Consider the following 13,030-nt stretch of genomic DNA (forward strand, 5'->3'; position numbering starts at 1 on the left):
AGGAAGAAAGAAAGAAAAAGGGAAACTGAGGCAGAGAAGAAAGGAAGATGGCGTCACTGGCATTCACAAGAATAGCCTCTCTGCCAGAAGCAAAAATGGCGGTACTTGCTGCTGTCCAATTAACAAGTGAAGCCTGTGTACCAGAAACAAAGATGGCGGCTCCTACGGGTCGGCCGCTCTTTCTCTCCCTCTGCCGCCGCCATTAAAAAGGAAGCGCCCACCCCGGCCAGAAACAAAGATGGGCGCCACCTGCCTTCACCCCCTCCAAAGGCGCGGCCTCAATGCCAGGGACAAAGATGGCGCCCGCCACCGCCTTTATCCATCGTTCCCTCCCCCTCAAGCCGCTTAGGCGCTGCGCGTGCGCAGGAAGGGCTCCCCTCCGACCGGAAGTTAGCGAGGGAAAAGTTTATAAATATAAAAATAAATAAAACGAGGGAGAAGAAGAAGGAGGCGGTGGTGGTAGCGGCGGCATCATAATGTCGGTGAACTACGCGGCGGGGCTGTCGCCTTACTCGGACAAGGGGAAATGCGGCCTCCCGGAGGTGAGAGGCCCCGCGGTTGCCATGGAAACCCTCCAGGCCTTCCCCTCCCCACCCCCACCCCCAAGTGAATGTGGGGAGGGGGGGGGATATGGTTCCCAAATGGGTCGGACACCACCATCTCCTCTCCCCCCCCTTCAGAAAAATGCCCATGGGGATCTATAGGAAGCCCCCCAAATTGGCCCTCATCCCCCTACCTTTAAACGCCCCCTCCCCAAAAGAAGGGGGTCTCCCCTGCACCCCCCCACTTCCCCCAGTCTTTCAAAGGGCGCCTCCAACCTTTTTTTTCTCCCCCCCCCAGGGAAGAGAAGCCCCCTTTTTGCCCCCCTTTTGGGTTTGGGATCTATGGGGTTCCCCCCCACCCCGCCCCACAACATCACGGCCCCAATTCTTGTTGCTGCCTCAGTTTCCCTCCCCAAGTGTCTCTATCTCTGATGGGGCTTTTTCCAATCAGCCTCAAACAATTTTAGATCAATAATAGTACTAATAGTCATAGAATCATAGAATAGTAGAGTTGGAAGGGGCCCACAAGGCCATCTAGTCCAACCCCCTGCTCAATGCAGGAATCCACCCTACAGCATCCCTGACAGATGGTTGTCCAGCTGCCTCTTGAAGGCCTCTAGTGTGGGAGAGCCCTCAACCTCCCTAGGTGACTGGTTCCACCGTCGTACCGCTCTAACAGTCAGGAAGTTTTTCCTGATCATAGAATCATAGAATAGCAGAGTTGGAAGGAACCCACAAGGCCATCTAGTCCAACCCCCTGCTCAATGCAGGAATCCACCCTAAAGCATCCCTGACAGGTGGTTGTCCAGCTGCCTCTAGTGTGGGAGAGCCCACAACCTCACCAGGCAACTGATTCCATTGTCATACTGCTCTAACAGTCAGGAAGCTTTTCCTGATGTCCAGCCGGAATCCGGCTTCCTTTAACTTGAGGCTGTTATTCCGTGTCCTGCACTCTGGGAAGACCGAGAAGGGATGCTGGCCCTCCTCTGTGTGTGACAATCTTTCAGGTCCTTGAAGAGTGCTATCATGTCTCTTAGAATCATAGAATAGCAGAGTTGGAAGGGACCCACAAGGCCATCTAGTCCAACCCCCTGCTCAATGCAGGAATCCACCCTAAAGCATCCCTGACAGATGGTTGTCCAGCTGCCTCTTGAAGGCCTCTAGTGTGGGAGAGCCCACCACCTCCCTAGGTAACTGATTCCATTGTCGTACTGCTCTAATAGTCAGGAAGTTTTTCCTGATGTCCAGCCGGAATCCGGCTTCCTTTAACTTGAGCCCGTTATTCCGTGTCCTGCACTCTGGAAGGATAAATTAAGAATAATAATAATAATAATAATAATAATAATAATAATAATAATGTATTGTAATTAAGAATTATTATTAAATGGAAGAATTATTATTATATATTGCCTTTATATACCGCCCCATAGCCGAAGCTCTCTAAGCGGTTTACAAAGATTAAAAACAATAAACGTTAAAAACAAATACACAAAATGTAAAAGCGTCAAAAGCATTAAAAACAGACAATGTCCATTTAAAACCACCATTATTAATAGTAATCGTTAAGAAGAACAATTAATCATTATCATCATCAACGACTTTATTACGGTCAGTAATAGTACTAATAGTAATAAATTAAGTATAATAATAATAATAAGGTATTGTTATTAGGAATTATTATTAAATGGAAGAATTATTATTATATATAGCATTTATATACCGCCCCATAGCTGAAGTTCTCTATTATTATTATTATTTATTTATATAGCACCATCAATGTATGTGGTGCTGTACAGAGTAAAACAATAAAATAGAAAAACCCTGCCACATAGGCTTACATTCTAATAAAATCATATAAATAAATAATAATAATAATAGTACAAAGGATTGAGGGGCATAATTCAAATGATTTATTGGGCTTACTCTGCCTTCCTCCCTTTCCTCCCGTTTTCTGGCCAGTTCGTTGACCCACCGGAGGAGCTGGAGAGCAAGATCCGTGAGCTGGCTGACATGATCCGGAACGCCTCCAACGTGGTGTTTCATACCGGAGCTGGCATAAGTACAGCTTCAGGGATCCCAGACTTCAGGTAAGCCAAGCGAGGAAAGCCGCAGCTGGAGGAGGGAATATGGGCGTCCCCCGTCCCCCTAAAACCACTCCGCCTCTCTCCCCACCCCCCATTGTAGATTTTGAGTGTCCCAAAGGTGCTTGTAGGCCCCTTCCAACTCTGCTATTCTATGATTCTATGAAGGGGAGCAGCTACGTCTGCTTAACAATTGGATTTTTTCTTCCTGCCCTACAGAGGCCCCAATGGCGTCTGGACCATGGAGGAGCAGGGGTTGCCCCCCAAGTTCGACACCACCTTTGAGAACGCGCGGCCGTCCAAGACCCATATGGCTCTGTTGGAGCTCCAGCGAGCTGGCATTTTACGATTCCTCGTCAGCCAAAATGTGGACGGCCTTCACGTTCGTTCCGGCTTCCCAAGGTAATGGGCCCGTTGCTGTTGTTTCGTGTTACATGAAGATAGGCAGTGTCAGTTATCCAGAGCTCTCCAAATGTAGCAGTGTACGAACCTGCCTTGTTATTTATTTATTTATTTATTACATTTTTATACCGCTCAATAGCCGAAGCTCTCTGGGCGGTTCACAAAAATTAAAACCATGAAGAGCATAAAAACAACCAACAAATTTAAAACACACGTACATAATACAACATAAAAAAGCACAACCAGAATAAAACCGCACAGCAAAAATTCATGTAGGTTAAAATATGAGATTAAAACAGCAAAGGTTAAATTTAAGTTGAATTAGGTGTTAAAATACTGAGAAAATAAAAAGGTCTTCAGCTGGTGACGGAAAGAAAACAATGTAGGTGCCTAGCCACTTGTTATGAGGAAGTTCAGGGGTCTGGAAACAAAGCCCTATGAAGGGAGACTGAAAGAACTGGGCAGGTTTAGTCTGGAGAAGAGAAGATTGAGGGGAGACATGAGAGCACTCTTCAAATACTTAAAAGGTTGTCCCACAGAGGAGGGCCAGGATCTCTTCTCGATCCTCCCAGAGTGCAGGACACGGAATAATGGGCTCAAGTTAAAGGAAGCCAGATTCTTACTGAACATCAGGAAAAACTTTCTGACTGTTAGAGCAGTACGACAATGGAACCAGTGACCTAGGGAGGTGGTGGGCTCTCCCACACTAGAGGCCTTCAAGAGGCAGCTGGACAAGCATCTGTCAGGGTTGCTTTAGGGTGGATTCCTGCATTGAGCAGGGGGTTGGACTCGATGGCCTTAGAAGCCCCTTTCAACTCTAAAACATTTTTGAATGTTTTAAAGATGTTTTAATCATATATGATATGTTTTTAATCAGTTTTTAATGTGTATTTTATATTATGTTTTTGTACTGTTTGTTTTATACTTTGAATGGTTTTAGTTTTTGTGAACCACCCAGGGAGCTTCGGCTGTTGGGTGATATAAAAATGCAAATAATAATAATAATACTATCTGTGATTCTGTGAGCCAGGCCATTGTTCCATCCAGGCCAGTATTGTCGACACTGACTGGTAGCAGCGATTCTCCAGGGTTTCAGGCAGGATTTTTTCCTAGCCCTGCAAAGGGATGTCAAGGATTGAAACTAGGGTTTTCTGCATAGAATAGTTGAGTTGGAAGGGGCTTATAAGGCCATCGAGTCCAACACCCTGCTCAGTGCAGGAATCCACCCTAAAGCATCCCTGACAGATGGCTGTCCAGCTGCCTCTTGAAGGCCTCTAGTGTGGGAGAGCCCACCACCTCCCTAGGTCACTGGTTCCATTGTCGTACTGCTCTAACAGTCAGGATTACAATCTGGATTTAAGCCAGTTATGCACTAGGCAATGAGACCCAATAGTGGTTTGCTTTTAGAGTGTGCTAGACTGACCTGCCCTCAGAGAAATCCCCTGTTCTTGTATGTTTTTTAATGAGGTTTGCCCAGAGCAGACAACAGAAGAAACGCCCTGCTGGGTCAGACCAAGGGTCCATCTAGTTTAGCACTCTATTCACACAGTGGCCAAACAGCCGTTGACCAGAGACCAGCAAAGCAGGACATGGTGCAACAGCACCCTCCCGCTCATGTTCCCCAGCAACTGGTGCACACAGGCTTACTGCCTCGAATACTGGAGATAGCACACAACCATCAAGGCTAGTAGCCCTGGATAGCCTTCTCCTCCTAGGAATTCCTCCAACCCCCTTTTAAAGCCATCCAAATTGGTGGCCATCACTACATCTTGTGGCAGTGAGTTCCAAAGTTTAACTATGCTCAGAGACTTCCTTGCAGGGAGGAAAAACCTGTTCTTCCGTCTTTCTCCTCTTGGGAAGAAAGCAGGAAAATGATCCAGCCACCCCACCCACCCCCAACCTGCAGGGAAGGGTAGAATTTCAATCCGTGGTGGTAGTTTGCATCCAAAGCAAGAGCAGTGGGTCGTATGGAGACACAGCCTGCAGACTCTGGACGTGTTCTTTGCCATGTGTCAATTACCTCTGTCCCCCGATCGTTATGCCCAGCAATATTTGGGTTACGGTTGATGATGGGTGTAAATCTCAAAGCAGCTCTGTAAACCTTGTTCTTTTACTAAATCAGATCTTGGTCGCCTAACTGAGCCTTTCCCCTCTCTGTTCTTTGTTCTTCCGTAGGGACATGCTAGCAGAACTCCATGGCAACATGTTTGTGGAAGAATGCATGAAATGTGGCAAGTATGTCCCCCTTTCGCCGCTGCTGCGACCCTAGGCCGAAGGTAGATTTCCAAATGCTTGGGACTTCAACTCCCAGAAGCCCCTCGGCCAGCACGGCCAGTGTTCAGAGCTGGACGTCCGAGACATCTGGCGATCTTCTTTCTGCCCACCCGTGTTCTGCGGAGGAGCAGGGGCTGTGGAATCGGATGCCATCCTTCTCTCCTGGGCAGGGGCCCTTATTCACAGCCTTATAAATTAGCCCACAAAAGTTACGCGCCCGGGGAAAAAAAGAACACTTCCGCTCTAAGGCCTTAGCTAGACCTAAGGTTTATCCCGGGATCGTCCCGGGGTCACAGATAAAAGGCAGAAGGGATTATTTCTTTCCTGGCTGCTCCCCAGAGAACGTAACGGTTTTCTTTGTCCTCTCTGTTTGTTTGCGTTGAAGGCAGTACGTGAGGGACACGGTGGTGGGCACCATGGGCCTCAAGTCCACCGGCCGCCTGTGTGATGTCTCCAAGCGCAGAGGGCTGCGTTCCTGCAGGTACGTCCCCATTTCAGGGTGTCCGTGAGCCCTCCGGGGTTGTGTCCTTTTGCGGGGAGTGGTCTATGGGTTCTGTGTTCAGTTTCGCCCCCGGTGGGTTCGCCCAGCAAAGCCAGGCTCCCAAGGACCACGTCTCTTTCTGCTACCCCAATGGAGGAACGGAGGACCTCATAGGAGAAGTGAGCTCCGAAGGGTGTAGAGTCAACGTTTGGAAAAATGTTAACTGCAGGGCCTTTGTGCTGCTAGAGATCTGGCGGGTGGTTTCATATCTTCAATGTTGTCACCCATCCAGGGAGATTCGACTATTGTGGGGCGAGGCATCCTCATGTAATTAACTGTACAATGAATGAATTCAGCCCTCCCTTCAACCTCTCTGGCCCCTGGGCTTTGGGGCTATTGCTCTCCTAGGCATTGTTGTGATCCGGCCTGCTTCCCATAGGGTCGGGGGAAAGAGTTTCAGGCTTTCAATTGGAATCAGTTTCTGAAGCAGAAGGAACAGGACTAGAAACGTGCCAGCCGACACAGGAAGCAGGAGAGGAGATTCTCCCAGGCCCTTCACCAGCCAGGGATGAATCTTCACCAGAGCTTATCAGTGAAAACGTTAACAACTCTCAGTCTGTGGGAAATCAGCAGTCCTCAGAGGGGGAAGAAACTTCAGAGTGGGGTGATCCTAGAGTTCACCGCAGACTCAAACGGGTGGAGCTAAAAGAAGGCAAGAAGCTATCAGCTTGGCTAGTTTCTTGCCGAAGGCTTCTTCAGAGGAATCCTCCCTGAAGTTAAAGGGACTCAGGGAAAAGACCTTCCCTTTTGTTGAAAGGGCAATGGTCTCGCTTAGCCACGTTTTAGCCTAGAGGAAAGTTCCTAGTGTTTAAACTCTTCAGGTGCGAAGCAATGTTTGTTTACTGAATAAAGCTCTGGGTTACTTTGTGGATTACTTAGGCTTGTGGAAACTAGCTTCTCCATAAAGAGAGAAAGTATGCTCGAAGGTGGATTCCTGCAATGATTGGACGCGATGGCCTTATAGGCCCCTTTCAACTCTATGATTCATGAGAGAAAAGTACAAAGCTATAAATAGTGTTGGGGGGGGACCTGTTGGAAGCCAATAAATGTGAAAATGGTACCTGGATTTCAAATGATCCAAGTATGTAGATATCTGGATTAAGCAGGGCTCCCGAATGTACTATAGATGAGACGAAAGGTGATAATTTGAAGAAATAGGATACCCCCCCCACCCCAAATAGCTCTCGAAGTATCGGAAGACAGCATCCAGAATCTTTTTCCATCTCCACAATATTTAAAGACGATTGCTTTCTTCCTCCATGGGATTTGCTACCCAGAGAGCTTCGGCTACGGGGCGGTATATAAATGTAATAAATAAATAAAATCTCCGTACTTTGGAGACTTCCCTTGCTGTTTTAAATCCCACCTAAATTAAAGTGTGAAATTACAGATCTAGTTCTCAAATGTTGTTTCAGTCTTATACTACTTAAACTTCCCCCAAGAATTCTAGGAATTGTTGTTTGCAGAGGGGGGCCGGGAATTCTAAATTTGACGTCTTTCACCCCTCTCGGTTTCTCGGGGAATGATTTTCCATCTGTGGTGTAAATCTGCCTCAAAAAAATCTCTCGGAGTGAACGGCTGTGTCATCTCCCATGGCAGTAATTGTATATCTCATTTGAAAAATCACAGGTTTGTGTATATCTAAATTTCATTTTTATTTTTTAAAGAGGAAAGCTGATGGACACCATCTTAGATTGGGAAGATTCACTACCGGATCGTGACCTCAACCTGGCTAGCGAAGCCAGCAGGTAGGTTCTCCCACAATCCCAGTCCCCGAAGGGTTCCATTCAAAGGCTTATTATGGTCAGCGACTGTGCAAATCTGGGCTTCGGATTCGAAAAACCGAATCCCGAGGGCCATTTCATGTTGGATCTGCCCTAGGCCTATGTAAAGGAGGAACAGCCTACAACTCTCAGCATGCAGTGGCTGGAAGGGTTGAACGTACTGGAGGCCAGGGACACTCCTGTCCTGCCCTGCAGCCTGAGGGTGGAACACACGAGCACCCCTCCAGGGACTGGAGTATCCTGGATTGCATCAGGGAGTGGGCGATCCTGGCAGCGAGCAAGCAATCTCACTTACGAGCGGGCGATCCCAGCGGGCAGTTGATCCCGGCGGTGAGCAAGCAATCACACTTACGAGCGGGCGATCCCAGCGGGGGTTGATCCCGGCAGCGAGCAAGCAATCTCACTTACGAGCGGGCGATCCCAGCGGGGGTTGATCCCGGCAGTGAGCAAGCAATCTCACTTACGAGCGGGCGATCCCAGCGGGCAGTTGATCCCGGCGGTGAGCAAGCAATCACACTTACGAGCGGGCGATCCCAGCGGGCAGTTGATCCCGGCAGCGAGCAAGCAATCTCACTTACGAGCGGGCGATCCTAGCGGGCGGTTGATCCCGGTGGTGAGCAAGCAAACACACTTACGAGCGGGTGATCCCAGCAGGGGTTGATCCTGGCGGTGAGCAAGCAATCACACTTACACGTGAGCAATCCCAGTGGGCAGTTGATCCCGGCAGCGGGCGGTTGATCCCCGCTGTAAGCAAGCAATCACACTTACGAGCGGGAGATCCCCGCGGGGAAGGCTGGAGTGCCGACTCTCTCTGGCCTCCGGTAGGTTCAGCCCTCCCAGCCAGTGCATGCTGGGAGTTGTAGTCTGTTCCTCCTTTACAGAGGCCTAGGGAACTGTGAATGAAAGTGGCCGATCCCTCATGAAACGGCCGTCGGGATTCAATTCTTCAAATCCGAGGCCTGGATTCCCACAGCCCTCGTGTGTACGCAACTAAAAACACCTGTCGTCTTTTTCTGAAGGGTCAGCCGTGTTAATCGGTTGCAGGAAAAGCAATGAAGAGTCTTGGGCAGAGGGTTCAGAATTGGTTTTGGGCGGGGGGGGGGGCATGTTCCACTAGTGGGAGGGGCCAAAGGCATAGGGCCAAAATACCAGCCTGTTTTAGCTTCAAGCTCTTACTGCCAGTAGCTAAGGGCGGTAACTAAGCCTTAGGGAGAGGCGCGTCGACCTTTGAGAATGGAGGAAAAAAATCAAGAAAGCCGGGAAACCACCAGACAATCGGTGTGATGGGGAAATGGGGGGGGGGGGGGGAACAACCAGCATTGGGCCATGCCGGCTGGGAATAATGGGACTTGCAGTCCCGAGACCTCTGGAAGCCCCCGAAGTTGGGGAAGGCTGAATGACAGCATAAGTCAGCAAACGCTCATGCCGTCATGAACTGTGTTGCGTCTCTTAAGGTGCCACGAAACCACCAAAAAAGAGCAAGAAGGGGGCGTTCTGGTGGGTGGGGAGGGGAAGAGACCGGAGAGGCCAGGATACAGGTCCCCACCGAGCCTCCACCAGCCTCCTTCCCTCCCTGCTCCGAAGCGCTCTCGCTAGACAGGCTGAACAGGCTTGTCGGTGTCCGCATCTTGACAGGGCACCTGACCTGTTCCTCTTCCGCCTGCAGGAGAGCCGACCTGTCCGTCACCCTGGGGACGTCGCTGCAGATCAAGCCCAGCGGGGACCTCCCTCTGCTGACGAAGAAGAAAGGCGGGAAGCTGGTGATCGTGAACCTGCAGCGGACGAAGCACGTGAGTCCACCGCCCCAGACCGGTCGGTTGTCCCCGCAGCTGGCCCAGAGCAGGCCCTGCGGCGTCAGTGTGGTCAACCCGTTGCTTAGGGCCGCTCTGAAAGGTGGCCGGGGTTCGGGGAGGGAGAAGATGGATTCCGTGCGCTGCGTCAAGAATCCCTGCTACTTAGGCGAGGGGTGGTTGCCTTCGCTTAGTCTGTGGCAGCAGGAAGAACCAAGACTCTCGTAGCACAGGAGTGAGTGTGTGTGTGTGGGGGGGGGCAAATCCTTTGGTTTCCCCACATGGCTCCACCCCATTCTCCTGGCTCCACACATGCCCTCCCAACCGCCAACCATTCAGTGGTTTTGCCCCCGTTCTAAAAGGTCGAAATCGCATTTGGCGACTTGCCTTGTCTTAAGAGCAGGAGGTCCAAGACAATCAACAGGGTCCCTCTCCCGGCGAAGATCATCCCACAGGGCGACCAAGGCAGTTTCCGTGCTAAAACCAGTCCTGAAGCCTGACCGAAATAAGTGCAGATAATCAGTTTCATTCAAGAGTGCCTGGAGTTGGCCGGCAACCACACCTGCTTAAGCACCTTGCCCAGGAAGGGGATGTTAGCCCCTGGCCTTCAGTTGTTACCATCATCTGGGTTCAGGTTACATTTTTTCAGGAGTGGCCTGATTACCGCCTCCTTTAAGGAGACTGGCACCACATAGAATTGTAGAGTTGGAAGGGGCCTACAAGGCCATCAAGTCCAACACCCTGCTCAGTGCAGGAATCCACCTTCAAGCATCCCTGACAGATGGTTGTCCAGCTGCCTCTTAAAGGCCTCTAGTGTGGGAGAGCCCACAACCTCCCTAGGTCACTGGTTCCATTGTCGTACTGCTCTAACAGTCAGGACGTTTTTCCTGATGTCCAGCTGGAATCTGGCTTCCTTTAACTTGAGCCCGTTATTCCGTGTCCTGCACTCTGGGAGGATCGAGAAGAGATCCTGGCCCTCCTCTGTGTGACAACCTTTCCAGTCTTTGAAGAGTGCTCTCATGTCTCCCCTCCATCTTCTCTTCTCCAGGCTAAACATGCCCAGTTCTTTCAGTCTCTCAAGGAAGAATTAACTGCCTCCATGAGCTAACATTTAAGGGGATTGTCACCCTGTTTATTTCTCCCTTTCTTCCATCCTGGGAATCAAAGCAAGTTACCTGGGGCCTGGGGAGTGGGTATCAAGGTAGTCTCCTCTCCCGACTTGCTTAGCTTCAGAGAAACGGCCGCCTCGTGTTCCTCCAGGCCTTGCTTGCTGTGCGCACTTTCTCCGCCTCCCTCTACCTGGGCAAAACTCCCACTCAAGCCCCGTGATAACGTCGGTGTTTTCCGTTTCCCTTTCTCCCGCCCCGTCAGGACAAGCACGCCGACTTGCGCCTCCATGGCTACGTGGACGACATCATGACAACGCTCATGAAGCACCTGGGCCTGGAGATCCCCGAATGGACCAGGCCGGTGTTGGTCGAGAGCGCGGATCTCAGCCAGGCCAAACCCTTCGCAAAACCCGGCATGGACTTTAAGTTCCTGAGCAAAGAGGAGCCCGTCCCACGCTGCAACGGTGTCGGGGAGCGCAGCGCTTCTCCAAAACGGGAGTCCTGCGCGCTGGACACCAACTCCGCCACAACCAAGCGGCTGAAACTGGAACCGCTCCCCACCTGATCCATCCGGTGTACGTGATTGTGGCGCCTGTATATGTCTCGGAAACGGTTTTTGGGCGTTCGTCTTTAGATATGACCTTTTAAAGACTTGTCTTCCGTACCGCCCAACCATGTTTGCGTGGGTTTCCCTCCCTGCTCCCGGAGCTTGGAAGCGCTGCTTCTGTGCTCAGTTCGACCTGTTTTGAAAGATGCTGGCACACCGACACATTTTCATGAGTCATACCAAAAAAACTGGAGGGCCATGTGTGTTCTAGACCACGCTCTTTCCCGCCCAGCTCCAAGGATCCGTTTGCGTGTAATGGCCAGCTATGGTGTGCGGTTGCATGAACGAACCTGAAGAAGTCTTTGGTTTGCATGACCCCCACCCTTCCATCTCCTCTTTTATGTGTTCTGGAAGGAAATTGGAAGAAGCATCTGCTTTTAAACAAACCACAGTTCCCTGTGATGTCCAGACTCAGGAAACTGTGGTTTGTTTACAAACTAGGTTTAATAAATCAAGTCAGGATAAGGAGGAGTATGAGTGTGCATTCAGGGGAAGGAAACCATGATTTCTCATTAACCCTAAACTAGACCTAAGTGTCTTAGGTCTGGTCCGTGTGTGTGTGTGTGTGTGTAACAATTGCAGTGCCAGGGGACTTTGCATGTGGTGAAGGGCCGTCAAAGTGAGCTAACCCCACTGTTTGAGCTTTCAGATCAAAGCAAAGATTTATGGCTGGTTATAGACCAGCCGACAAACAATTGAAAACAGTGAAAATGTTAAAATCTAATGGGCACAAATAATTGGGAACGCTGTTCCAGGGGGTGGACTCTGATTGCTTCAATAAGCGCATGCATTAATTACAGTGAAAGCCAAGATATAGTTCTGGGTGAACTTTCCCTGGATGAATTCATTTTTTTTCCCCCTTGGAAATCAACGGACTCACCCACGTTGGCTCGGATGAGAGCGCTCCTTTGTTACGAAACCTGGTTCTGTGTTTACAAGGTTTTGCGCAACATCGAAGGGCATTGTGGGAGCTATAGTTTGGAAACGCATGGGGCGGTGGGACGCCTTCCTGATTGGTTGTTTCCGCGTGGCCTTTGTGCGTAATGATTACTCGCCGTCTGTCACCGATCACGGAGGAGGCAGAGAGCGGTGCTTCCTCCTCATGGAGCCAGAGCTGCAGCAGTTTGGAGGAAAGCAGTATCGGATCATCAAGGTTAATCCAACCAAATCAGTGCATGTGCAGATTTGACGTTGTTTAGAAACGGACTGCACTTCCTCCGAACCGTACAATCAATTCTAGATGTCATAGCAAATTCGTAAAACGCTAACCCAGGCTCACGAATGACAGTGAGCATTTCGAATGGGCAAGTTTCAGCCACGGAGCCCGCTCGATTCAAAACCCAGCAGCTTCGCCACTCAGAAGTAAGCCCCATTGAGTTTAGTGAGTTTTACTCCCCGGTAAGCGTGTCGTCGTGGTGTTCCAGCCTCACCAGACTGAAGACGAAGCTCACCATTTGCACACAGCTAGCAATAACCGCATTGGAGACACAGAAGCGCGGAGTGATTACAAGACATCGTAGAATCATAGAATAGCAGAGTTGGAAGGGGCCTACAAGGCCATCGAGTCCAACCCCCTGCTCAATGCAGGCATCCCTCACAGATGGTTGTCCAGCTGCCTCTTGAAGGCCTCTAGTGTGGGAGAGCCCACAACCTCCCTACGTAATTGATTCCATTGTCATACTGCTCTAACAGTCAGGACGTTTTTCCTGATGTCCAGCTGGAATCTGGCTTCCTTTAACTTGAGCCCGTTATTCCGTGTCCTGCACTCTGGGAGGATCGAGAAGAGATCCTGGCCCTCCTCTGTGTGACAACCTTTTAAGTATTTGAAGAGTGCTATCATGTCTCCCCTCCATCTTCTCTTCTCTAGGCTAAACATGCCCAGTTCTTTCAGTCTCTCTTC

At 50.1% G+C, this 13,030-nt stretch overlaps 1 protein-coding gene across 1 annotated transcript; it reads left to right on the forward strand.

Annotated features, from left to right (window-relative positions):
* Nucleotides 1-390: 390 nt before the first annotated feature.
* SIRT6 (sirtuin 6) lies at nucleotides 391-11,595 on the forward strand. Its single transcript, XM_063146911.1, has 8 exons — nucleotides 391-542; nucleotides 2,502-2,629; nucleotides 2,843-3,025; nucleotides 5,201-5,260; nucleotides 5,685-5,780; nucleotides 7,508-7,588; nucleotides 9,291-9,414; nucleotides 10,786-11,595. The coding sequence occupies exons 1-8, from the start codon at nucleotides 477-479 to the stop codon at nucleotides 11,086-11,088; spliced, it is 1,041 nt and encodes a 346-aa protein (XP_063002981.1). The 5' UTR covers nucleotides 391-476; the 3' UTR covers nucleotides 11,089-11,595.
* The last annotated feature ends 1,435 nt before the right edge of the window (nucleotides 11,596-13,030 follow it).

Source organism: Elgaria multicarinata, chromosome 23, assembly GCF_023053635.1.
Source record: "Elgaria multicarinata webbii isolate HBS135686 ecotype San Diego chromosome 23, rElgMul1.1.pri, whole genome shotgun sequence".
Taxonomy (NCBI): Eukaryota; Metazoa; Chordata; class Lepidosauria; order Squamata; family Anguidae; genus Elgaria; species Elgaria multicarinata.

Excerpts from the sequence above, each read along its gene's own strand:
- SIRT6 (XM_063146911.1), top strand. The coding sequence starts at position 477 with ATGTCGGTGAACTACGCGGCGGGGCTGTCGCCTTACTCGGACAAGGGG. Across the intron at positions 543-2,501 it reads GGAAATGCGGCCTCCCGGAG|TTCGTTGACCCACCGGAGGA; the intron begins GTGAGAGGCCCC and ends TTTTCTGGCCAG. Across the intron at positions 9,415-10,785 it reads ACCTGCAGCGGACGAAGCAC|GACAAGCACGCCGACTTGCG; the intron begins GTGAGTCCACCG and ends CCGCCCCGTCAG.